Below are 23,848 nucleotides of genomic sequence, written 5' to 3' on the forward strand. Positions count from 1 at the left end.
CTTGGTTTCTCTTTTTTTTTTTTTTTTTTTTTTTTTGATACGAAGTCTCGCTCTGTCACCCAGGCTGGAGTGCAGTGGTGCGATCTCGGCTCACTGCAACTTCCACCTCCCAAGTTCAAGGAATTCTCCTGTTTCAGCCTCCCATGTAGCTGGGACTACAGGCACACGCAACCATGCCTAGCTAATTTTTTTGTATTTTCAGTAGAGATGGGGTTTCACCATATTGGTCAGGCTGGTCCCAAACTCCTGACCTCAGGTGATCCACCTGCCTCAGCCTCCCAAAGTGCTGGATTACAGGCATGAGCCACCATGCCCAGCCAGTTTCTAATGCCATTTTACAATGAAAGGAATTAGGGTTCCTCGTAGAAAATAGGATTCTAGGACTGGGGCAGGAAATACAAGATGAGCCCGGAGTATCCTGTAGTGTCAGAAAGGAAAGAAGCACTCAAACCCAAATAAGCTGGTATATACACTGGGTGTATGTCAAAGGAGCACAAGGAACCACTCAAATTCCCAGTGGCCAAAATGAGAACAATTTAAAAAAAAAATTAGTACTGTAGTATAACAAAGGATAAAATAACAATGGTCCACACTGATATAAATGATTGAATACATGGGGGAGAAGAAACAAATCTCCCATGCAGAATTCCAAATAATTTCTGTAGATACTCTGCCCCCAAGGAGGTGGAGCAAAATCCCCGACTCCTTACGTGTGGGCTGTGCATGGGGACGTCCTTCCAAAGAGTACAGTAGAGAAAAGAGGGGTGGGGAGACCTGACAAACACTACTTCAGTCAAGTGATCAAGTCAGCACCAACAGTGATAAGTAACGTTGAACAGTAAGAACCCTTCCTTGGTAGGATGTGATGAGCATAGCACTTTACCTCTGTGATCTTCCTTCCAAAACGCCATAACGCTTGTCTAATCCTGAGAAAAACATCAAATCCCAATAGAGGGCCAGCCCACCAAAGATTTGGCCAGTACTCCTCAAAACTATCAAGGTCATCAAAAATAAAAAGCTGAGGCCAGGCGCGGTGGCTCACGCCTGTAATCCCAGCACTTTGGGAGGCTGAGACGGGCAGATCATGAGGTCAGATCAAGACCATCCTGGCCAACATGGTGAAACCCCGTCTCTACCAAAAATACAAAAATTAGCCGGGCATGGTGGTGTGTGCCTGTAATCCCAGCTGCTCAGGAGGCTGAGACAGGAGAATCGCTTGAACCTGGGATGCAGAGGTTGCAGTGAGCTGAGATCATGCCACTGCACTCCAGCTAAAATAAAAATAAAAATAAAAGGCTGAGACACTGTCATCAACAGTAGTCTAAGACATGACAACGAAATGTAATGTGGTATCCTGAATGGAAACCTGCAGCAGAAAAAGGCATTAAGTAAAAGGAAGGAAATCCGAATAAACTGTACACTTTAGTTAATATGACAACAGTGCTTCGTTAATTTTAACAAATGTAGCACACTAACAATGTAAGATTTTAGTAATAGGGGAAATTGCAGGGATGGGTGGCACATGGGAACTCTCTACTATCTTCTCAATTTTTCTGTAAATCTGTTCTAAAAAATAACGTCTATTATTATTATTATTATTATTATTATTATTATTTGCGGGGAGGGGACACAGTCTTGCTCTGTCTCCCAGGCTGGAGTGCAGTGGTGAGATCTCGGCTCACTGCAACCTCCGCCTCCTGGGTTCAAGCGATTCTCATGTGTCAGCCTCCCCAGTAGCTAGGGCTCCAGGTGCCTACCACCACACCCGGCTAATTTTATCTTTTTAGTAGAGACGTGGTTTCACCATGTTGGTCAGGCTGGTCTCGAACTCCTGACCTCAGGTGATCCGCCCGCCTCAGCCTCCCAAAGGGCTGGGATTACAGGCAGGAGCCACCATGCCTGGCAAAAATAACGTCCATAAACAAAAACACGTGGCCAACAGGGGCGGTGCAGAACCGAGTTTCCGGAAGCAAAACAGGGCTTTGTACCGAACAAAGATGGCGGCCGCCGGCGTCGGGAGGAGGGCTGCCCTGAAGAAAGATGGCCTCCGCGAGAGGAGGAACCGGAAGCGTGGGTCTGGCGGCGGCACCGGTTCGCGGTCGGCGCGAGAACAAGCAGGGTGGCGCGGGTCCGGGCATGAAGCTGGGCCGGGCCGTGCTGGGCCTGCTGCTGCTGGCGCCGTCCGTGGTGCAGGCGGTGGAGCCCATCAGCCTGGGACTGGCCCTGGCCGGCGTCCTCACCGGCTACATCTACCCGCGTCTCTACTGCCTCTTCGCCGAGTGCTGCGGGCAGAAGCGGAGCCTTAGCCGGGAGGGTAGGCTGGGGCGGGGGCTGGGGCGGGGGCTGGAGGCTGGGGCTGGGGCTGGGGCTGGGCGATGGCACTAGGGCTGAGCTAGGACCAGGGCATGGAGAATGGAGGATGGAGGCCGGGGGATGGCACCAGGGCCGGGCTAGGACTAGGGCTGAAGCGGGGCCTGGGGGCTGGAGCTGGGCGATGGCACTAAGGCCGGGCTGGGGCTGGGGCTGGGGCTGGTGGATGGAGCGGGGCCCGGGGGCTGGGGCTGGGGGTGGGGCTGGGGGATCGCACTAGGGCTGGGTTAGGACCAGGGCGGTTGGCTGGGGCTAGGGGATTGAGGATGGTGGATGGAGGCTGGGGGATGGCAGTAGGGCCGGGCTAGGACTGGGGCTGGAGCGGAGTTTGGGGGCTGGGGCTCAGGAGCGGGGGCTGGGGCTGGGGCTGGGGGATGGCACTAGGGCCAGGCCGGGGTAGGGGTCACATCCCAGGAGGGCCGGGCCTGGGCAGAGCTGAGTCCGCGGGGGCCGGACCCCGGAAGCCAAGCGGCCGGCCTGCAGGATGAGGCCTGGCTCCTCGGCCATGACCACAGACGTGCCAGACTTAAGTCGGAGACCTGAGGAGCCGGGCTGCAGGTTGGCCTACTTTGCGCTAAGCTGGGGGTGGACCAGTGGTAACCTCCCTCCGAAGTGGGTTCTGCCTCCTTTCTAGCCTAGCGGGAGACAGGAAGGATGGTGAGGACTCTTCCGTAGCCGACCAGGAGGGACCAAACTGCTTCCTTTCCCGGCTCTGCCTTGGGGTGGGAGGAGCAGCACAGGGGTTAGGGGTGCAAACTGGTGGCAGTGGCACCAAGGGGCTTTTCGGGAAGGAGTCGGGCCAGGGCTTTAGAATAGGCAGGACCAGCAAAGGGAGGGCTCCCTGGACCGCCCTCCCCTCTGGGCCAGGAGCTTACAGACCGCAGTACTTTGGGTTTCGCAAGGTGCTTGGAGGGCGTCTAGACGGCTTTGCTGGCTTTCTTATGGGCTGTAAATGTGGCTACATTTTGCCACTGTTTCTTCCCCACTTCTGATTGGCTTTGTCTTTCCCAGCACTGCAGAAGGATCTGGACGACAAGCTCTTTGGACAGCATCTTGCAAAGAAAATCATCTTAAATGCTGTGTTTGGTTTCATAAACAACCCAAAGCCCAAGAAACCTCTCACGCTCTCCCTGCACGGGTGGACAGGCACCGGCAAAAATTTCGTCAGCAAGATCATCGCAGAGAATATTTACGAGGGTGGTCTGAACAGTGACTATGTCCACCTGTTTGTGGCCACATTGCACTTTCCACATGCTTCAAACATCACCTTGTACAAGGCAAGGATGGAAGTTTGGAATCCCTTCCTGGATGTCATCGGGTTTGGGGTCTCTTTGTTGTGGGATGAAATTTGGGAGTTCTGTGTTGAAATGAGTGAGCCCGGAAAACGGTTCATGTCTCAGTTCCCCTTGGAAAGGTGTAGAAGTTAGAGTTTGAGATGCGTGGAGCAGTTAATACCATCAAAGCTTTGTGGTGGGTTCTGAAAATCGGTCCAGTGAGTATGTAGGGTCATGGGATTTTAGAGGTGGACATGATCAAATCCATCTTAGAGATCAACACATCTCACTCATTTTTTTCTTTTTTTCTTTATTTTGAGACGGAGTTTCACTCTTGTTACCCGGGCTGGAGTGCAATGGCATGATCTCAGCTCACTGCAACCTCTGCCTCCCGGTTCAAGCAATTATCCTGCCTCAGCCTCCCAGGTAGCTGGGATTACAGGCTCCTGCCACCATGCCCAGCTAATTTTTGTATTTTTAGTAGAGATGGGGTTTTGCCAACTTGGCCAGACTGGTCTCAAACTCCTGATCTCAGGTGATGTGCCTGCCTCAGCCTCCCGAAGTGCTGGGATTACAGGCGTGAGCCACCATGCCTGGCCACATCTCACTCATTTTGTGAAAGAGGAAACATGTAGAGTCCTAAGTTTGTTGAACCTACTGTTGTAAACTGCCTTTTTTTTTTTCTTTGAGTCAGGGTCTCACTCTGTTGTCCAGGCTGGAGTGCAGTGACGCCATCTCGGCTCACTACAACCTCCACCTTCCCGGTTCAAGTGATTCTCCTGCCTCAGCCTCCCAAGTAGCTGCGACTACAGGCATGTGCCACCACAGCCGGCTAATTTTTGTATTTCTAGTAGAGATGGGGTTTCCTCACATTGGCCAGGCTGGTCTCGAACTCCTGACCTCAAGTGATCTGCCTACCTCAGCCTCCCAAAGTGCTAGGATTACAGGCATGAGCCACCTTGCCCAGCCGCAAACAGCTTTTATGGTTGAACTCACTGATGAGCAGCTTGGGCTTTGGCAGCAGACACATCTGGATTTGAGTCCTAACACTCTCCCAGCTCCGTAGTCTTAGGAAAGTCGCCTGACCTGAGACTCAGATTCTGACTTACAAAGTGTTGCTTGTAACAATCCAGGGAGCTCTGTCTGTCAAGTGTGTAACATGTACCTGGTGCATGTTACAAATAAATGTTAACTGTTGCCTTTTAGATCCTTGTAGCAGACCTGCAAGATGGGCAAAACAGTCAATTATTTATTTATTTATTTTTGAGACTGAGTTTCATTCTTGTCACCCAGGCTGGAGTGCAGTAGTACCATCTGGATTTTGATCTCGGCTCACTGCAAACTCTGCCTCCTGGATTCAAGTGATTCTGCTGCCTCAGCCTCCCAAGTAGCTGGGATTACAGGTACCTGCCACCACACCCAGCTAATTTTTGTATTTTTAGTAGAGACAGGGTTTCACCTTGTTGGCCAGGCTGGTCTTGAACTCCTGACCTCAAGGTCATCCAGCTGCCTCTACCTCCCAAAGTGCTGAAATTACAGGCATGAGCCACCATGCCTGGCCTCAATCAGTTATTTATCCCTGACTGTATCTATGGAAAAATGTGAACACATTTTTCCCTTCTGTCTGGGTGAGCGTGTGGGTCACCCACTGTCCAGAGGTTCTGTACTAAAATGCAAATGTTCCACGGGTGTGGTGGCTCATGCCTATAATTCTGGCACTACGGGAAGCCAAAACTGGCTGATCCCTTCAGCTCAAGAGTTCCAGACCAGCCTGGGGAACATGGTGAAACCCCATCTCTACTAAAAAAATACAAAAAAATTAGTCAGGCATGGTGGCATGCACTTGTAGTCCCAGCTACTTGGGGGGCTGAGGCAGAAGGATGGCTTGAACCTGGGAGGTTGAGGCTGCAGTGAGCAGACAGCTACTGCACTCCAGCCTGGGTGACAGAGTGAGACCCTGTCCCAAACAAACAAGAACCATTCTAGACGAATCAGGATAAGTTGATCATCTTAGAATTGAGGCTTCACTAACAATAACTGTGACTTTGGGCAAAGTTACTTCACTTGTCTGTGCCTCAGTTTTCTCATTTGTAAAAGAAGGAGCACAATGGTAACTACCGTGATGGGTTTTGGGAGGTCACAGTAAAATGTTCTATGAACAGACCAGGTGTGGTGGCTCGCGCCTGTAATCCCAGCACTTTGGGAGGCCGAAGCGGGTGGATCACAAGGTCAAGAGTTCAAGACCAGCCTGGCCAAGATGGTGAAACCCCATCTCTACTAAAAATACAAAAATTAGCTGGGCGTGGTGGCAGGTGCCTGTAGTCTCAGCTACTCAGGGGGCTGAGGCAAGGGAATCGCTTGAATCTGGGAGGCAGAGGTTGCAGTGAGCTGAGATCATGTCATTGCACTCCAGCCTGGGTGACAGAGCAAGACTCTGTCAAAAAAAAAAAGTTATATGAACAGTGCTTAGAATATTGTTGTATCCATAGTGAACACTCAGTGCATGTTCCCTGTTATTGCATATAAGTTTGGTCACCAGAGTGAGAAACCTTGGCTGCTGGAGCCTAACAGGTCTGAGTGAATCCTTGTTTATTTTATTTATTTATTTTATTTTATTATTTATTATTATTATTATTATTTTGAGACAGAGTCTCACTGTGTCTCCCAGGCTGGAGTGCTGGAGTGCAGTGGGGCGATCTTAGCTCACTGCAACCTCCACCTCCCAGGTTCCAGCGATTCTCAAGCCTCAGCCTCCCAAGTACCTGGGATTACAGGCGCCTGCCACTATGCCTGGCTAATTTTTGTATTTTTTTTTTTTTAATGGAGTCTTGCTCTGTCGCCACGCTGGAGTGCAGTGGCTTGATCTTGGCCCACCGCAACCTCCGCCTCCCAGGTTCATGCAATTCTACCTCAGCCTCCTGAGTAGCTGGGACTATAAGCACCTGCCACCATACCCAGCTAATTTTTTTGTATTTTTTTTAGTAGAGACCAGGTTTCACCATGTTGGCCAGGCTGGTCTTGAACTCCTGACCTCAGGTGATCCACCCACTTTGGCCTCCCAAAGTGCTGGGATTACAGGCATGAACCACCATGCCTGGCCCTAATTTTTGTATTTTAATAGAGATGGGGTTTCACCATGTTGACCAGGCTGGTCTCAAACCCCTGACCTCAACTTATCCATCTGCCTCAGCCTCCCAAAGTGCTGGGATTACAGGTGTGAGCCACCATGCCCGACCCCACCCCCTTTTTAAATAAAAATCAGTATCCTCATGACATCCCACATTGCCCCTTTGATGACAAAAGAGCAGCATCTCTGACAGCATCCGTGTGGCATCTCGCAGTGCGGGAACCGTAACCAAAGTATCAGGCTTTGGAGTGAGACAGGACTGGGTTCAGGTCCCAGCTCTGCCACATATAGTCTTGGGCAAGTGGAGTAAGCGCTCTCTGTGCCTCAGTTCCCTCATCTGTAAAATGAGAACGATAGTGCCCACTCCATGGGGTTGGTAGGAACAAAGAAGATTTTGGGCGTGTAAAGTTCTTAGTGCCGAGTGCACAGTGGTCTGTAAGTGAAGCTGCGGTTCTTAGTGGTAGAAGGAGCTGATTGATGGCCCTGGCTGAGAACTTTGTGTTCGCTTTTTCCCCTTTTAATTCAGGATCAGTTACAGTTGTGGATTCGAGGCAACGTGAGTGCCTGTGCGAGGTCCATCTTCATATTTGATGAAATGGATAAGATGCATGCAGGCCTCATAGATGCCATCAAGCCTTTCCTCGACTATTATGACCTGGTGGATGGGGTCTCCTACCAGAAAGCCATGTTCATATTTCTCAGGTAAGGTCAGGGCTAGGACATGATGGGCCCCGAGCCCAAGCCTCTGAGCTCTAGGAGAAAACCCTGTCCTTACCCACTGGGATTGTTTTGCAGCAATGCTGGAGCAGAAAGGATCACAGATGTGGCTTTGGATTTCTGGAGGAGTGGAAAGCAGAGGGAAGACATCAAGCTCAAAGACATTGAACACGCCTTGTCTGTGTCGGTTTTCAATAACAAGAACAGTGAGTAGGGCCATCCACCGCCAGTCCCATCTGGTTCCTAATCCTGCACCCTAAGTGTTAAAAGCATCAGGGTCACTGTCAGCATCTCCTGGGAGCTGGGTAGAAAGAAATGCAGATTCTCAGTCCCCTTCCGAGTCATGAGGGGAATCTTTGCTGACAAACTCCAGGTAACTTTTATGAACACTAATGTTTGACAAGTGCTGTTTTATTTTTATTTTTCAGATAGTTTTACTCTGTCACGTAGGCTGGAGTGCAGTGGCGTAATCTTGCCTCACTGCAACCTCTGCCTCCCGGGCTCAAGCGATTCTTGTGCCTCAGCCTCCTGAGTAGCTGGGATTACAGGTGCACACCATGCCCAGCTAATATTTGTATTTTTAGTAGAGATGGGGTTTTGTCATGTTGGCCAGGCTGGTCTTGAACTCTTACCTCAGGTGATCCGCCCACCTCGGCCTCCCAAAGTGCTGGGATTACAGGCGTGAGCCAGTGTGCTTAGCTTATTTTTTGAGACAGAGTCTCACTCTGTCACCCAGGCTGGAGTCCAGTGGTGTGATCTCAGCTCACTGGAGTCTTGACTTCCTAGGCTCAAGTGATCCTCCAGCCTCAGCTTCCCATGTAGGTGGAACCACAGGCTTGCGCCACCATGCCTGGCTAATTTTTTTTTTTTTGGTAGAGACTGGGTCTTCCTATGTTTCCCAGGCTGGTCTTGACTTCCTGGACTTAAGTCATCCTCCCGCCTCAGCCTCCCAAAGTGCTGGAATTATAGGCATGAGCTACATACCTGGCCTGCTGTTTTTTTTTTTTTTTTTGAGATGGAGTCTCGCTCTGTTGCCCAGGCTGGAGTGCAGTGGCGCGATCTTGGCTCACTGCAAGCTCTGCCTCGCAGGTTCACACCATTCTCCTGCCTCAGCCTCCCGAGTAGCTGGGACTACAGGCACCCGCCACCACACCCGGCAAATTTTTTGTATTTTTAGTAGAAACGGGGTTTCACCATGTTAGCCAGGATGGTCTTGATCTCCTGACCTCGTGATCCGCCTGCCTCGGCCTCCCAAAGTGCTGGGATTACAGGCGTGAGCCACCGCGCCTGGCCAGTTCCCCCATTTTCTTCAGCTACATGATTTTCTTTGTAGAAGAAAGAGCCAGTGGTTGAGCAAGGAAGGATGCCGTGGGCAGCTCAGGGGGAGAGATGACCTGTTAGTTCCTCCCTTTCTCTGCATTGCCCAAGAGCAACAGCCAAATAGCGGTTGGGCCCTTCATTTTGTACTGGCGCCGTGTGAAACAGCCTGCCTGCGGATTTCACTCAGTCTTCACCATACCTCGCAGGGTAGAGACTGAGACTCAGAGATGTGGCAGCTTGCCCAGGGCCATGCAGCCTGTTCAGTATCTCTGATTCTAAAACCTGAGCTTTTAAGTTTTAGCTCACTACTTCTCCAGGGAATGTCATGAGACCTTTGACCTTGAACCTGGGGAGGTGGAAAGCCAGCCTGATGGAGGCTGACTCACTGGCTAAGACCTGTGAGTTGTGCAGGGCTGGCTGTTCAAGTCTTTGCGCTTCAGGTTCTGGAGTTGACAAAACAGAAGGGCTCATTTGAAACAGACTTGCCAAGAAATTAATCCTACAGTTAGTGAACAGCATGGGGTACAGTATGTCAGTGTGTGCAAGTGGAATACTACTGAGGCAAGACAAGTATTTTGTAACATGTTGGATAGTTTCTTGCCTTGCCAAAAAACATGAGCACATGCAGCGGAAACTTTAGCCTAATGCTGAGGCAGATGAGCCCCGTGGCCTAGAATCCACGCTGTGGAGGTTACACGGTGCTTAGGAGTGCCAACCTGGGAGTCGGGCAGCCCTGGCCCACAGACTGACTGTGACCTCAGGCAGATGGCTGAACATTCATTCAGCACATGTATATGGAGCATCTGGTAAGTGCCAGGCATCATACCTAGGACGGGGGACACAGCAGTGAACAAACACAGAAATTCTTGCCCTTATCAATCCTACATCCTAGTGATAATAAAGAAAGAAAATGTATCAGATGATGGGGGATAGATATGTTGATGTGTGTGATGTGTTTGTGTGTATACATGCAGTACATATGCACACATCGCACATGTACACATGTGGACATATAGATATCTTTCCCCCCGGGGCCAGTAGGGGAAAAAAATCAAGAAAGGCTTTGGGGTTCAGGCTAAGGATGGGCTCTGCTTTAATAGAGTGGACAGGGAAGGCTCCCTGTGAGGGTGGCATTTGGGCTGACCCGAGGGAGTGAGCCATGTGGATGTCTGAGGGAAAAGCATTCCCCAGTGCGGACAGCACGTCCAGGGGCCCGAGGGGGGCCTGTGCTTGGGGTCCCTGTGACTGGTTGAGAATAAACAGAGGAGGGAAACGGGAGGTGATAGAAGAGGCGAGACTTGGGGTAGAGGTGCAGACCGTGGGAAGCCTGGCGGGCCATGGTGAACCTTGAGTCTTATTCCAAGTGGAAGAGAGAGGCCTGGAGGGTCCTGGGCAGGTGGTGCTGTGATCTGACGGGGCCTTCACAGGACCTTGCTGGCAACTGGGTGGAGGACAGACCCACAGCCACAGGGGCAGGGAGCCCAGCGTGGAAGCGGTGGGGGTGGAGGGACACGGTTGGCTTCTGGGTGTGTTTTGAAGGTAGAACCTGTAAGACTTCCTGCAGAATTGTATATGGGAATGAGAGAAGAATCAAGGACCTGGCTTGAGCGATGGGAAGGGTGGCACTGCCATTGAAGGGAAGGGACAGCAGGAAGGACGGGCAAGCTCAGTGGGCAATGGCATCAGGGCATCAGAGCAGAGCCACGAAGCTCCAGGGAGGCCATCAGGCCAGGAGGGCAAACTTGGGAGTCCTCAGGAGATGACTGTGAAGTCTCAGGGCTGCCTGAGGTCACCTGTTCTGCCGTCACTCCTGGGTCTGCGTGGCTGGGTCCTTGTTGCTCGGGCTCTGCCCTGAGGTCCTGCCCAGCCTGCTCCACCTCCCGCTCTCCATGTCCGTTCTGCTGTGTGGCATTCGCCACTCCAAGCACCATCTGAGATTGTTTCCTGGCTTGTCGGGTGTTTCCTGCCCTAGAGTGGTAAAGCCGTGAGGTCCGTCTGCCCTCAGCTGTGTCCCCAGGCCCAGGGCGTGCCTGGCACAGAGCAGGCCTCTGAGAACCAGCCTCCCACGTGAGTTCATGATAGCAAGACAGCCCCTCGTTCCCATTCAGTGGTTGGTTCTGTTCTTTCCCTGGCCATAGGCTCCACTCTGTCAGTCAGCCACACATTTATTGAGTACCAGTTGTGCGCAAAGCACTGTTGGGCATGAAAAGCATTAACCCAGTGAATGAGGAGGAGCTTGGGTTGGGGACGGAGCCCCAGAATTACATGGCAGACCAGAAGGGAATCAGCTCAGTAGAAGACACGCATGGGCTCGTGGGCGACGCAGTGTGTGCTGTGTCATCTGGGGCTGGGAGGAAGTGTCCTGGGTCAGGAGTTCCAGGAGCCCAGGAGGAGTGGACGGGTCAGTGCAGAGCCAGCCCGCATTCAGGGGAGAAAACACGGCCAAGGCCAGGCCTTCACGGGGAGCCCAGCGTGGGCTGCACATCTGCACTCTCCAGGCTAGTTTTGGTGCCCACATGCTCTGCAGGGTCTGGGCACTGTGGCAGCGGCAGCAGGCTTCCCTGTTGCTAGTCCAGCTGCTGAAACTCCAGGGAGAGTCAAAAAGTTCCCAAATACAGAGTCGTGGCTGGTAGTCCTTCCCGGGAATTCTTCTTGCTTCCCGCTTTCTGTGGAACTCTGCCTTCCCCACTCTGCCTCTCTGCTTGTTCCTGGGCCCCAGGACCTCTTTCCCATCTTCGATCTCTTAAGTCATACCTTGGGAGACCTCCCCCAGCCCGCCGTGTAAAGAGGGCTGTCACAGAAGCATTACAATGTGCAGGTGCCTGTTAACATCTGCCTTCCCCACTGATCTGGAGCTCCACAAGGGAGAGGGCACACCCAGTAGGTGTGTATGGGATGGATGGGAGGGTGGGTGACCCCCAGTAGGTGTGTGTGGCATGGATAGGTGACCCCCCGTAGACGTTTGTGGGACGGATGGGAGGGTAGGTGAGTGACCCCCAGGAGGCGTCTATAGGGCAGGTGGGTGGATGTGGATGAACAGCACCTTGTTTCTTCTTCCCAGGTGGCTTCTGGCACAGCAGCTTAATTGACCGGAACCTCATTGATTATTTTGTTCCCTTCCTCCCCCTGGAATACAAACACCTAAAAATGTGTATCCGAGTGGAAATGCAGTCCCGAGGCTATGAAATTGATGAAGACATTGTAAGCAGAGTGGCTGAGGAGATGACATTTTTCCCCAAAGAGGAGAGAGTTTTCTCAGATAAAGGTTGCAAAACGGTGTTCACCAAGTTAGATTATTACTACGATGATTGACAGTCATGATTGGCAGCCGGAGTCACTGCCTGGAGTTGGAAAAGAAACAACACTCAGTCCTTCCACACTTCCACCCCCAGCTCCTTTCCCTGGAAGAGGAATCCAGTGAATGTTCCTGTCTGATGTGACAGGAATTCCCCCTGGCATTGTTTCCACCCCCTGGTGCCTGCAGGCCACCCAGGGACCACGGGCGAGGACGTGAAGCCTCCCAAACACGCACAGAAGGAAGGAGCCAGCTCCCAGCCCACTCATAGCAGGGCTCATGATTTTTTACAAATTATGTTTTAATTCCAAGTGTTTCTGTTTCAAGGAAGGATGAATAAGTTTTATTGAAAATGTGGTAACTTTATTTAAAATGATTTTTAACATTATGAGAGACTGCTCAGATTCTAAGTTGTTGGCTTTGTGTGTGTGTGTTTTTTAAGTTCTCATCATTATTACATAGACTGTGATGTATCTTTACTGGAAATGAGCCCAAGCACACATGCATGGCATTTGTGCCACAGGAGGGCATCCCTGGGGATGTGACTGGAGCATGAGCCAGCTCTGTCCCAGGATAGTCCCAGCGGATGCTGCCAGGGGCAGTGAAGTGTTTAGATGAAGGACATGTAGGTAAGAGGACGCCTTCAGGCACCACAGATAAGCCTGAAACAGCCTCTCCAAGGGTTTTCACCTTAGCAACAATGGGAGCTGTGGGAGTGATTTTGGCCACACTGTCAACATTTGTTAGAACCAGTCTTTTGAAAGAAAAGTATTTCCAACTTGTCACTTGCCAGTCACTCCATTTTGCAAAAGGTGGCCCTTCACTGTCCATTCCGAATAAGCCACACGTGCTCTCTGCTGGATTCTAAATTATGTGAATTTTGCCATATTAAATCTTCCTCATTTATACTATTATTTGTTAGGTTCAATCAGAATCCCCGAAACCTCCTATAAAGCTTAGCTGCCCCTTCTGAGGATGCTGAGAACGGTGTCTTTCTTTATAAATGCAAACGGCTACCGTTTTACAATAAAATTTTGCTTGTGTCATTGGTGAGTACGTTTTTGAAGAGGGAGAAGCGCCCCTCCACTGTAGACCTTATGAGGTAAGGCTGCGAGTGAAGACCTAGCAGAACAATCCAGGTTGGAAAGAAACGAAGTCTCACACAGGGATCTGAGGATCCTAGGATGGCTCTGTGCCCTCACCCAGTGGTCTGGGAAGTCGCTCTCCATTGTGGGGTTCTTGGAGCTCCTGACACCCAGCCACGGAGTTCAAGTACAGCTGAGATGCCAGCAGGAACAGTGCCGTAGACTAAGGTAAGCACACCTTATTTTATGCAACACGCCTGTGTCCCAGCACGTGGGCAGTGCTCCCATGGGTGCGGCTGCTGCAGAGAGCACTGCAGGGACCACTTCTAGTAGGCACAGAAGACGAGTTTGTGGCCTCGACTGCAGGTCTAACGCAGGAACCCTCTGCCTTATGGCTTCCCAGCCTGCATGGAGTCCCGCTAGGGCAGCCCAGGGAACCTAAAGATGGCTCCAAGCGTTAGAAAGTTCTTGGTATTGAGCTGCAGCCAGCCTGCTATGTCCCTGGGAGTCACAGATTAGGTCTAATCATTCATTTGAAGAGTGTGGCCCAGGCACCAGAAGTCCCTAGTTAGAGAACACGGGTCCCCTGACAGTTTTGGAAGGTTCAGTCTTAGTAGATGAGGCAGTGTAGGTAGAATAGGAACTGCGTTAAGACTGAGAACCAGACCTAGAAAGTCAGTCTCCTGGGAATTGAGTAACTTCAGCTGAGAAAATAAGGGAGTGGGTGGGGTGATGGTGATGAGGGTTTGTGCTTTCTAGTAAATCTGCTAATCCTCAATCCTGTGAAGAGGGTGGGTGTTAGCCATTCACTGATGAGACAATACTGGGTTATGTGTAATTAAGCTGAGATCAGATTAGCATAACTAGGATTTTTTTTGAGACGGAGTTTCACTCTTATTGCCCAGGCTGGAGTGCAATGGCACGATCTCGGCTCACTACAACCTCTGCCTCCCAGGTTCAAGCGATTCTCCTGCCTCAGCCTCCCTAGTAGCTGGGATTACAGGCATGTGCCACCACACCCAGCTAATTTTGTATTTTTAGTAGAGATGGGGTTTCTCCATGTTGGTCAGGCTGGTCTCAAACTTCCCACTTCAGGTGATCCGCCCACCTCGGCCTCCCAAAGTGCTGGAATTACAGGTGTGAGCCACCGCACCCGGCCAGGATTTATTTACCAGTTTCAACGGTTAGGTTTCCTCACCTGAGCTCAGGTTCAGGATGTCAGAGGTGAGTTTTACTTTACCAGTACATCAATTTCCTCCCACGTTAATTTTGGGAGAAAGTCCATCTCTTTGATGAAATATCCATCAGCTAATTTAACTTCTATTTGTCTGGGGAAGCGCCTTTAAGGTAAATATTGCTTCTGTATCGCGCTGACTGCCCACCCGCCTGTCCCGGATATGGTGAGTCTCACAGCTGTGCTGCTGAAATTCATTCTGAACTTTGGAACCAAATAAACTAGAAAAAAAAAGTTAGCAAGTGGCATTTCACATGATAAAATCTAGAATTTACTATTTTATAGTCAGTAGGTCAATAAAGCTCTTGTCCACATCTTATAAGGGAGGTGGGGGAGGCGGGGGTCATGATCAACCATAGCCTTTTCAAGTTACAAATCAGTAACGGCAGTCCAAAGGTGGCAAACATATTTATTGCATCACTGTAAACAGAGAAAATCTTGTCTCCTCTCGACCAGATGCCCAAAAGGTTATAAAAGAAGTATAACTTAGCTCCAATTTGAGGATAGGTACTAAAAATTTTAAACGTCACCTTGGTGTTTTTTTTCAAGACTAAGTGTGATACCACGTAAGGCATTTCCATGTCATAAATTAATTCTACCATATTTTTATGTAAAAAATGCTGCACGTTGTTGTGTCTGCAGCTGTGCTGATTATGAGACAGATACAATGATTCACACTGGCTGGAAGCTAAGTCTCACGTCCCAGGGATCAGGGCAGTCCAGCCTGGTGCTGCCACAAAGGTGGTGGTATCAGGTCACACCTAGGACCTGCCACTTTAGACTGACCTTGTTTGATCCATGTTGTGACCATGTATTACCACAAATGTAACAATAAAAAATTGTTTTAAGAGTATCTGAGAAAGGACTAAGCAGTCATTGCATTTTGTGTCCTTCTCTTCTTTTAAAATAAGCAACGTCCTATACTTCCATCATTTAAGATCATCAAGCTGACTTGTTCAGTCTGGGCCCATGTCATCCTTCCAGAACAAGCACATCCTAGGATTTCAAATGGTTCTACAAAATAAAGTGAGAGACTGACCCAAGTATAAAGTCTTAACAAGCATCTCACCATGGGAACCAACGACTCAAATTCAAAGCCAACGGTCTCACTGTGATTCAACTCTATGATATATGGTTGGGGGGACTCTAGCAGAGAGCCAAGCTGAGATATGGCACAAGGCAGGCTGGGGCTGATACCCGCTGAGACAGTGAAGGATTCCACAGCCAGGGCTGTATTAGCAGCTAGAGCAATGGACAGGCGGGAGGGACCTGTCTATCCAGGTCTGCTGCAGAGGTCTTAGGTGAAGGCCCCACCCCACACACAGACAGGTCAGCTCAGATCAAGAGTGCTCAGCGGGCACGGCCACATCCTCCGGTCAGACACCGTCTGCACCTCCACCCCCGATTTTAACTGAGTATACTTCAGGTCAGTGAACTCTGTGTAAAGAACGACACAGAGCAAAAGGATGTTTTTGGCCAATGAGAACACAGTGCCCCGCAGCCTGCTGGTGAGAACCACCCAGTGCCCCCCAGCCTTCGGGTGGGAACCCAGTGCCCCCCAGCCTGCAGCAAGTCCCTGGACTCCTTTAGTTGTGACCGTAGCTTCTGAGGCGCAGGTGCTGTGGGTCAGAAGCTATTGCCGGGCCTGCCGCGCACAGCTGTTTTCAGGTACTTCTGTCACGGTCAGTACATTAAGTGCGAAGGGGATTTTAAAAAGTTCATCTCCAGCTGCAAAGAACAGCTGGACTGCTGCCATCTTGCTAAATGACAAATGCACGCAATAGATTCACGTGTTTTCCACAGTGATTCTATATCCCAGCTGGGCACAGTGGCTCATGCCTGTAATCCCAGCTACTCGGGAGGCTGAGGCATGAGAATCACTCAAACCGGGAGCGGAGGTTGCAGTGAGTTGAGGATTGCACCACTGCACTCCAGCTTGGATGACGGAGTGAGATCTTGTCTCAAAAAAAAATATTCTATATCCCAAAAGTCTAAGGTGCAAACAGGCAAAACCCCAAAGCGGTCTTCAGGGTTCTTGTGAAAGGCAAGGCCTCTGGCGTGCAGAGCCTCCCAGCTGTCTCCTACCCCACCTGGATAGGAGCTCAGTGGAAATCCAGCCGCGACTGCACAGTCTTGCAGCCCTTGTCTGAGTAGATTTTCTCGTCTCTGGGGAAAAACGTCATTTCCTCTGCCACTCTTGTGACAATGTCTTCATCTATAGCAGAACCACGGGCCCTCATCTCGGCCCTCACACACATTTTCACATGTCTGTACTCCAAAGGCAGGAAGGGGATAAAGTAATCAATGAGGTTTTTGTCGATCAGTCCACTGTGCCACAGGCCACCTGCAGAACAAGACACAGCTGGGTTTCCTGCCACCACCGCCACCTGGCCAAGCTCCAGTCCCGACCCTCAGCACATTCCTCATGTCCGTACTCCTTGAGAGAGTCTCTTGTCAGTGTGCAACAAGCCCATGTAGGACTCAGCTGGACACTCACTAACTGGTTTCTAGGACAGTATGCCCTAAGAAATTCCTGACTTTAGCAAAGTGAGGAAATCCAGTGGGATCCTGTGGCTTTGTGAAACACTCAATGAAAGAGCAGACGGCTCACTGCTGGACAGTTAAGGGGCTCCTTTACCCTGGTGGACTCACTGTGTTTATTATTGAAGACTCCGACAGACAGTACAGGTTCCAGGTCCTTCAGCTGAATGTCTTCCCTCTTTCTTCCGGCCCGCCAAAAGTCAAGAGCCGTCTTAGTTATAAGGTCCCCGCCTGCATTGCTGAGTTTGCCAGAGAAATAAAGATTAAAATCACATATTAAGACTTCTGTGTCTGCTGGGTGTGGTGGCTCACGCCTGCAATCCCAGCACTTTGGGAGGCCGAGGCAGGTAGATCACCTGAGGTCGGGAGTTCAAGGCCAGCCTGACCAACATAGAGTAACCCCATCTCTACTAAAAACACAAAAATTAGCCAGGCTAATGGTGGTGCATGCCTGTAATCCCAGCTACACGGGAGGCTGAGGCGGGAGAATCGTTTGAACCCGGGAGGTGGAGGTTGCAGCGAGCCGAGATCATGCCATTGCACTCCAGCCCAGGCAACAAAAATGAAACTCGGTCTCAAAAAAAAAAAAAAAAAAAAAAAGACTTCTGTGTCTTACCAAGAAATGAATCTGCTCTATTTTTCCTTTTGAGACACTCTGTCATGCAGGCTGGAGTGCAGTGGCGCAATATCAGCTCACTGCAACCTCCACCTTCCGGGTTCAAGCGATTCTTCTGCCTCAACCTCCTGAGTAGCTGGGATTACAGACGCCCGCCACGACGCCCCTTCTAATTTCTGTATTTTTAGTAGACACGGGGTTTCACCATGTTGGCCAGCCTGGTCTTGAAATCCTGACCTCAAGTGATCTGCCCACCTTGGCCTCCCAAAGTGCTAGGATTACAGGTGTGAGCCACCACACCCAGCCAAAGATCTATTTTTCATCAAGGAATATTTACTGAGTGCTACTAGACAAAAAAGTGTGCTCTCATGGAACCTCAAGTGTTTATTCACAACTAGCTGGGATAATGCTATGGCCCTTTATAACCGTAAAAACCAACATGCACAGTTAATAAAATTAACTGTTTTCATTTCTGTTTCATTTTTAGGGTCGGGGTCTTGATTGTCACCCAGGCAGGAGTGCAGTGGTATGATCATAGCTCAATAAAACCTTGAACTCCTGGGCTCAACCAATCCTCCTGCCTCGACTTCCCCAGGAGCTGGGACTCCAGGCACATGCCACGATGCCCGGCTAAAATTGCCTGCTATCAGTGATTATTTCTTTCTTTTTTTTTTTTTGAGACAGAGTCTCACTCTGTCACCCAGGCTGGAGTGCGTGGTGTGATCTCGGCTCACTGCAAGCTCCGCCTCCCAGGTTCATGCCATTCTCTTGCCTCAGCCTCCTGAGTAAATGGGACTACAGGCGCCCACCACCACGCCCGGCTAATTTTTGTATTTTTAGTAGAGACAGGGTTTCACCATGTTAGCCAGGATGGTCTTGATCTCCTGGTGATCCGCCCGCCATGGCCTCCCAAAGTGCTGGGATTACAGGTGTGAGCCACCGCGCCTGGCCCAGTGATTATTTCTTTAGTTCATTTCCACAACCCACACTGTGTGCCATGCTGAGACTGGCAGAGGAAAAGTAAAGCAGTAGGTAAGTGCCTTGTGCCAAGCAGGCACTTTCGTCCTGGTAAACAAAGTGCTGATGGTCCTCAGGACCTCATTTTATCATTGAGAGAATGAAGGGCTTGTGTGCCCCAAAAAACCGCCTCCCGCTGACCTGAGAAAGATGAAGATGGCTTTGCGGTAAGACACTCCGTCAACCTGCTCGTAGTAGTCTAGAAACGGCTTGATTGCGTCAATGATCCCGGGATGCAATTTATCCATCTCGTCAAATATGAAAACAGAGTTCGCACATGCACTCACATTACCGCGGATCCACTTCTGTAACTGGTCCTGGACCGACCATGAAAGAAGAAATAGGATGCGAAGCTCAAAGGGTGCACCAAGAGGCGCGCAGGCTCCATCTGCTCCTCATGCACTGAAGGACGAGGTCAGAGCTCTTAGAATGGCACCCTCACCCCCACTCGCTAGGTAGCAGCTTTTCTAAAACCTTATCTCTAAAAAGTGGAAATTGGCAGAGATAGATGCTAAAATGCAGAGAAGTTTTTTCCTAACTCAAATGACTATTAATCTGACTTTTTAAAGGTATAAGAGGTACAAGATCCGTGATTCTTTTCTTTTCTTTTTTGTCTTTGGAAACAGGGTCTCACTCTATCCCCCAGGCTGGTGTGTAGTGGCGTGATCTCAGCTCACTGCAACCTCTGCCTCTTGGGTTCAAGCGATTCCCCGGCCTCAGCCCCCCGTGTAGTTGGGACTACAGGCGCCCCGATCCCCTACACCATGCCTGGCTAATTTTTGTATTTTTAGTAGAGACAGGGTTGTGCCATGTTGGCCAGGCTGGTCTCAAACTCCTGACCTCAGGTGATCCACCCACCTCACCCTCCCAAAGTGCTGAGATTACAGGAATGAGCCACCCGGCAAGATCCGTGAATATCATTCACTGCTAACCTAGCCATAGTTTTCATCTCTCTTGGACTACAATCTCAAGTTAGTACTATCAGACATACTGAGGAATAAGGAACTAGATCAAGACCTGCACAGTACACAGTGCCCCAGACCAACAGAGCTGATTCAATGACATTTCATGAAAAGCATCTGTTCCAGATGTTTTCTTGAAACAAACATAAAGACACTCAAGCAACAAGCCCTCAACCCCAAAGCGTGAAAGGCTATACCATGAAGCTCCCCCAGACATGCCCTCATCCATTTATATTACTCTGTTTCCGGAGATTTATAAAGAATGTAAAGAACAAGAAAATCCTTCCTTCCTTCCTTTTTGGCAGTCTTCCCTGTCTCACATCAGTTTGTTGGGCAAACACTTCTACTTCCTTGTTCAGTTAAGTTCCTATTTCTTTCTTCAGTCCCCACCTAACAGGAGGAATTTTTTTTTTTTTTTTTTGAGATAGAGTCTTACTCTGTCGCCCAGACTGGAATGCAGTGACATGACCATGGTTCATTGTAGGCTCAGCCTCCCGGGCTCAAGCGATCCTCCCATCTCAGCCTCCCAAGTAGCTGGGACTACAGGTGCATGCCACTACACCTGGCTAATTTTTTTATTTTTTGTAGAGATGGAGTCTTGCTATGTTGCCAGTGGGAATGTTAACCTTGACAAGGGCAACATTCATTTAAATGAGAACTAACCCTCCTAGACAACTTAATATAAAATGAATGTGGAAACAATATCTCAAAAGGAGAAACGGTCTCAAGGTTCAGTTCTTTGAGGCTTCCTTTGAAGAAAGCAATGCCAAGGACATGAAGGATGGGAGGAACAAAGGGAATAAAACCTGTTTAGGAGAAAAAAGACCTCTAGGCTACATTGCAAAGAACAGAGGCAAAGCTGAGGCTGCACCAGAAGTGGGCAGCATTGAATGAAGCCACGCCTGAGCAAATCCTTGAAGACTGACTGCCCCTTCTCACCAACTGCACTGCTAGGGATGTGAAATCCCTTCACTCACCAGAGAAGGTGGCTACCATGTCAACTGGGAGTTGGGAGGTTTTGGTTCTGCTACAAAGGTCCTGTTCTGCTACAAAGATTGTAGGAGTAAGTCACCTTGCCTCTCGGCTCCAGGCTCCATCTTTTTTTTTTTTTTCTTTTTTTTTTGAGACAGAGTCTCACTCTGTTGCCCAGGCTGGGGTGCAGTGGCACAATCTCAGCTGACTGCAACCTCCGCCTCCTGGGTTCAAGCGATTCTCCTGCCTCAGCCTCCCAAGTAGCTTGAATTACAGGCGCACGCCATCACACTCGGCTAATTTTGTATTTTCAGTAGAGACGGGGTTTCTCCATGTTGGTCAGGCTGGTCTCGAACTCCCGACCTCAGGTGATCTGCCCGCCTTGGCGGATCCCAAAGTGCTAGGATTACAGGCGTGAGCCACTGCACCTGGCCCTGACTACATCCCCCCCCTTTTTTTTTTTTTGAGACACAGTCTCACTGTGTCGCCCAGGCTGGAGTGCAGTGGCGCGATCTCGGCTCACTGCAAGCTCCGCCTCCCAGGTTCACGCCATTCTCCTGCCTCAGCCTCCCGAGTAGCTGGGACAACAGGCGCCCGCCACCATGCCCGGCTAATTTTTTGTATTTTTAGTAGAGACGGGGTCTCACTGTGTTAGCCAGGATGGTCTCGATCTCCTGACCTCGTGATCCGCCCCCCTCGGCCTCCGAAAGTGCTGGGATTACAGGCGTGAGCCACTGCGCCTGGCCTTTTTTTTTTTTTTGAGACCGAGTACAGTGGCGCGATCTCAGCTCACTGCAACCTCTGCCACCCAGGTTCAAGCGATTCTCCTGCCTCAGCCTCCCAAGTAGCTGGGATTACAGGTGCGTGCCACCGTGCCCAGGTAATTTTTGTACTTTTAGGTAGAGATGGGGTTTCACCATGTTGGCCAGGCTGGTCTCAAACTCCTGGCCTCAAATGATCTGCCCGCCTCGGCTTCCCCAAAGTGCTGGGATTACAGGCGTGAGCCACGGCGCCAGGCCCTTGGCTCCCCATCTTTTAATGGAAATAACATCCCCTACCCCACTGGACTGTTTTGGAACCAAGTAAGAGAAATGCTGTAGGAGAGCTTTGTAACTACCTGGACTAAGTGTGCCTTAACTCAGTGGAGCCGGGGGCTACAGCAACACAAAGGAAAGAGAAGCAGAGGCCAGAGTTAGTGAGCAGGTCACCCGGACCAGTCCGACTGGCCTGCGGACGAGATAATAGCGGGTTCTCTTGCCTGGTACAGTTTTATCTTCTGCTCATGAGGGAAGTGCAGAGTCGATACAAACAGGTGGACAAAGTTACTCTTCAGACCTTTTGGGTGAAGATTTTCAGCCACAATTTGACTGACAAAATTCTTGCCTGTGCCAGCCCAGCCGTGTAAGGAAAGGGTCAGTGGTTTCTTGGGATTTTTGTTGTTCCTGAAGCCAGTCAGCGCCTTGAAAATCACTTCCGTGGCTAGATGCTGTCCAAACAGCTTCTCCTCCAAATCCAGCTTGAGAGCTGCAAGAACAGCCCCAGAACAAAGAGAGAAACAGACCTTAAAAATGCATCAGCAACGCAGCACTTTCTTAGCTAGCCAAAGCAAGAAGCACAGATTATCCAGGGACACAGCAGGGTGTCTGCCAAACCCTAGGGCCGAGGCAGTCAAACGATGCCACTTTCAAGAGTATGTGGAGGTCCTTAACGCTTCGGGGTCTGATAAGGAAGCTAAATGTTCATTCATTCAGAGATGAACCATCGCTTGACTGAGCGCTTGCTAATCCCAGCCACCCCTGCTGACCTGCAGGAAAACCAGGGGCCAAATGTGGGCTTTCTGGGCGACGCAGCACGTCTGAAAGCTACTTAATAGGGTTGGCAGGGCGCAGAAGGGCCGCCCACCTACTTTCCGTTTCTTCCGCCTGTGATCCCCAGGAACGGGAGCTTTAGAAAGGCGCTGGGGCAGCCCCACGATCTGGAGACTGTTTGCGAAGGCACCGCTTCTGCGTTCCCGCGAACGGTTCCGGGGTCGCCCCATCCGCTCCCCGCCCACCCCAGCTGGGACCACTGCCGTCTAGATGCCACGGGCCCGGTCCGTGCCAGGCGCCCACGAGGCCGTCCCTCCGCGCCCCCGCGCCCCCCGCAGCGCCGACCCACAGCTCGCGCGCGCGCCGTACCCGAAGCGTTGAGCGGCCGATCCTCGCGGCAGCACTCGGCGAAGCGGCAGTAGATGTCATTGTAGGACAGGTAGCCGGTGATGGCCGACGCGGCCCCGATGGCTAGGCCCACGGTGATGGGCTCGAACGCCGCCACCACTCGGGCCGCCAGCAGCAGCGCCAGCGCCGCGGCACCCCGGAGCCACCCAGCCCGCAACATCCCGCTCCTCGAAGCCCGCAGAAGCCACTGAGCCAGGCGCCCCGCGGCCAAGCGGCAGGACGGACTTCCGTCCGTGCGTCACTTCCGCCCCGCAGACCCGCCCACTCCCTTGGGGGCGGCCATGTTGGTGAGGGGCGGAGAGCAGGGCGGTGCCATCGTTCTTGTGAGTGGTCCGAAGGTGTAGGAGACTGTTTTGTTTCCCTTTTCTTTTAAAAAAATTTTTTCGGGCCGGGCGCAGTGGCTCACGCCTGTAATCCCAGGACTTTGGGAGGCCGAGCCAAGATCACGCCATTGCACTCCAGCCTGGGCAACAAGAGTGAAAAAATATCTCAAAAAAAAAAAAAAAAATTTTTTTTTTTTTGGCCGGGCGCCGTGGCTCACGCCTGTAATCCCAGCACTTTGGGAAGCTGAAGCCGGCGGATCACCTGATGTCAGGAGTTCGAGACCAGCCTGCTCAACGTGGCGAAACCCCGTCTCTACTAAAAATACAAAAAATTAGACGGGTGTGGTGGCGGGCGCCTGTAATCCCAGCTACTCGGGAGGTTGAGGCAGGAGAATCTCTTGAACCCAGGAGGTGGAGGTTGCAGTTAGCCGAGATCGTGCCACTGCACTCCAACCTGGGCGACAAGAGCGAAACTGTCTCAAAAAAAAAAAAAGGCTGGCCGGGCGCGGCGGCTCACGCCTGTAATCCCAGCACTTTGGGAGGCCGAGGCAGGCGGATCACGAGGTCAGGAGATCAAGACCATCCTGGCTAACACAGTGAAATCCCATCACTACGAAAAATACAAAAAATCAGCCGGGCAAGGTGGCGGGCGCCTGTAGTCCCAGCTACTCGGGAGGCTGAGGCAGGAGAATGGCGTGAACCTGGGAGGCGGAGCTTGCAGTGAGCCGAGATCGTGCCACTGCACTCCAGCCTGGACGACAGAGCGAGACTCCGTCTCA

At 51.0% G+C, this 23,848-nt stretch overlaps 2 protein-coding genes across 5 annotated transcripts; one reads left to right on the forward strand and one right to left on the reverse strand.

Moving 5' to 3' along the window:
• The first annotated feature begins 1,956 nt into the window (after window positions 1–1,956).
• Window positions 1,957–13,149, forward strand: TOR1A (torsin family 1 member A). 2 transcript variants are annotated; one of them, XM_001164380.6, is made up of 5 exons: window positions 1,957–2,314; window positions 3,382–3,647; window positions 7,298–7,473; window positions 7,567–7,694; window positions 11,870–13,149. In XM_001164380.6, exons 1-5 carry the CDS (start codon window positions 2,041–2,043, stop codon window positions 12,118–12,120), a joined length of 1,095 nt encoding a protein of 364 aa, XP_001164380.2. In that variant the 5' UTR covers window positions 1,957–2,040; the 3' UTR covers window positions 12,121–13,149. The 2 variants fall into 2 exon arrangements, 1 of the variants encoding a protein (XP_001164380.2); XR_010148831.1 differs by having other exon boundaries at window positions 1,977–2,314; window positions 7,567–7,861.
• Window positions 13,150–14,814: 1,665 nt separating this feature from the next.
• On the reverse strand, window positions 14,815–22,992 carry TOR1B (torsin family 1 member B). Of its 3 annotated transcripts, none has more exons than XR_010148832.1 (5): window positions 22,708–22,983; window positions 21,648–22,054; window positions 18,738–18,913; window positions 17,075–17,202; window positions 14,815–16,766 (listed from the first exon to the last, which is right to left on the reverse strand). XR_010148832.1 is itself a non-coding variant. In XM_001164236.8 (5 exons), exons 1-5 carry the CDS (start codon window positions 22,904–22,906, stop codon window positions 16,525–16,527), a joined length of 1,011 nt encoding a protein of 336 aa, XP_001164236.1. In that variant the 5' UTR covers window positions 22,907–22,992; the 3' UTR covers window positions 14,815–16,524. The 3 variants fall into 3 exon arrangements, 1 of the variants encoding a protein (XP_001164236.1); XM_001164236.8 differs by having other exon boundaries at window positions 21,789–22,054; window positions 22,708–22,992; XR_001721053.4 differs by lacking the exon at window positions 18,738–18,913.
• Between the last annotated feature and the right edge of the window lie 856 nt (window positions 22,993–23,848).

This window comes from Pan troglodytes, chromosome 11 (genome assembly GCF_028858775.2).
Source record: "Pan troglodytes isolate AG18354 chromosome 11, NHGRI_mPanTro3-v2.0_pri, whole genome shotgun sequence".
Lineage (NCBI taxonomy): Eukaryota > Metazoa > Chordata > Mammalia > Primates > Hominidae > Pan > Pan troglodytes.

Coding starts and splice junctions, on each gene's coding strand:
- TOR1A (XM_001164380.6), top strand. CDS start 2,041: ATGGCCTCCGCGAGAGGAGGAACCGGAAGCGTGGGTCTGGCGGCGGCA. Junction 3,648..7,297: donor CAAACATCACCTTGTACAAG/GCAAGGATGGAA, acceptor CTTTTAATTCAG/GATCAGTTACAGTTGTGGAT. Junction 7,474..7,566: donor GCCATGTTCATATTTCTCAG/GTAAGGTCAGGG, acceptor ATTGTTTTGCAG/CAATGCTGGAGCAGAAAGGA.
- TOR1B (XM_001164236.8), bottom strand. CDS start 22,906: ATGTTGCGGGCTGGGTGGCTCCGGGGTGCCGCGGCGCTGGCGCTGCTG. Junction 22,055..22,707: donor TCGGCCGCTCAACGCTTCGG/GTACGGCGCGCG, acceptor CTGTTCTTGCAG/CTCTCAAGCTGGATTTGGAG. Junction 16,767..17,074: donor AGTCTTCAATAATAAACACA/GTGAGTCCACCA, acceptor CTTGTTCTGCAG/GTGGCCTGTGGCACAGTGGA.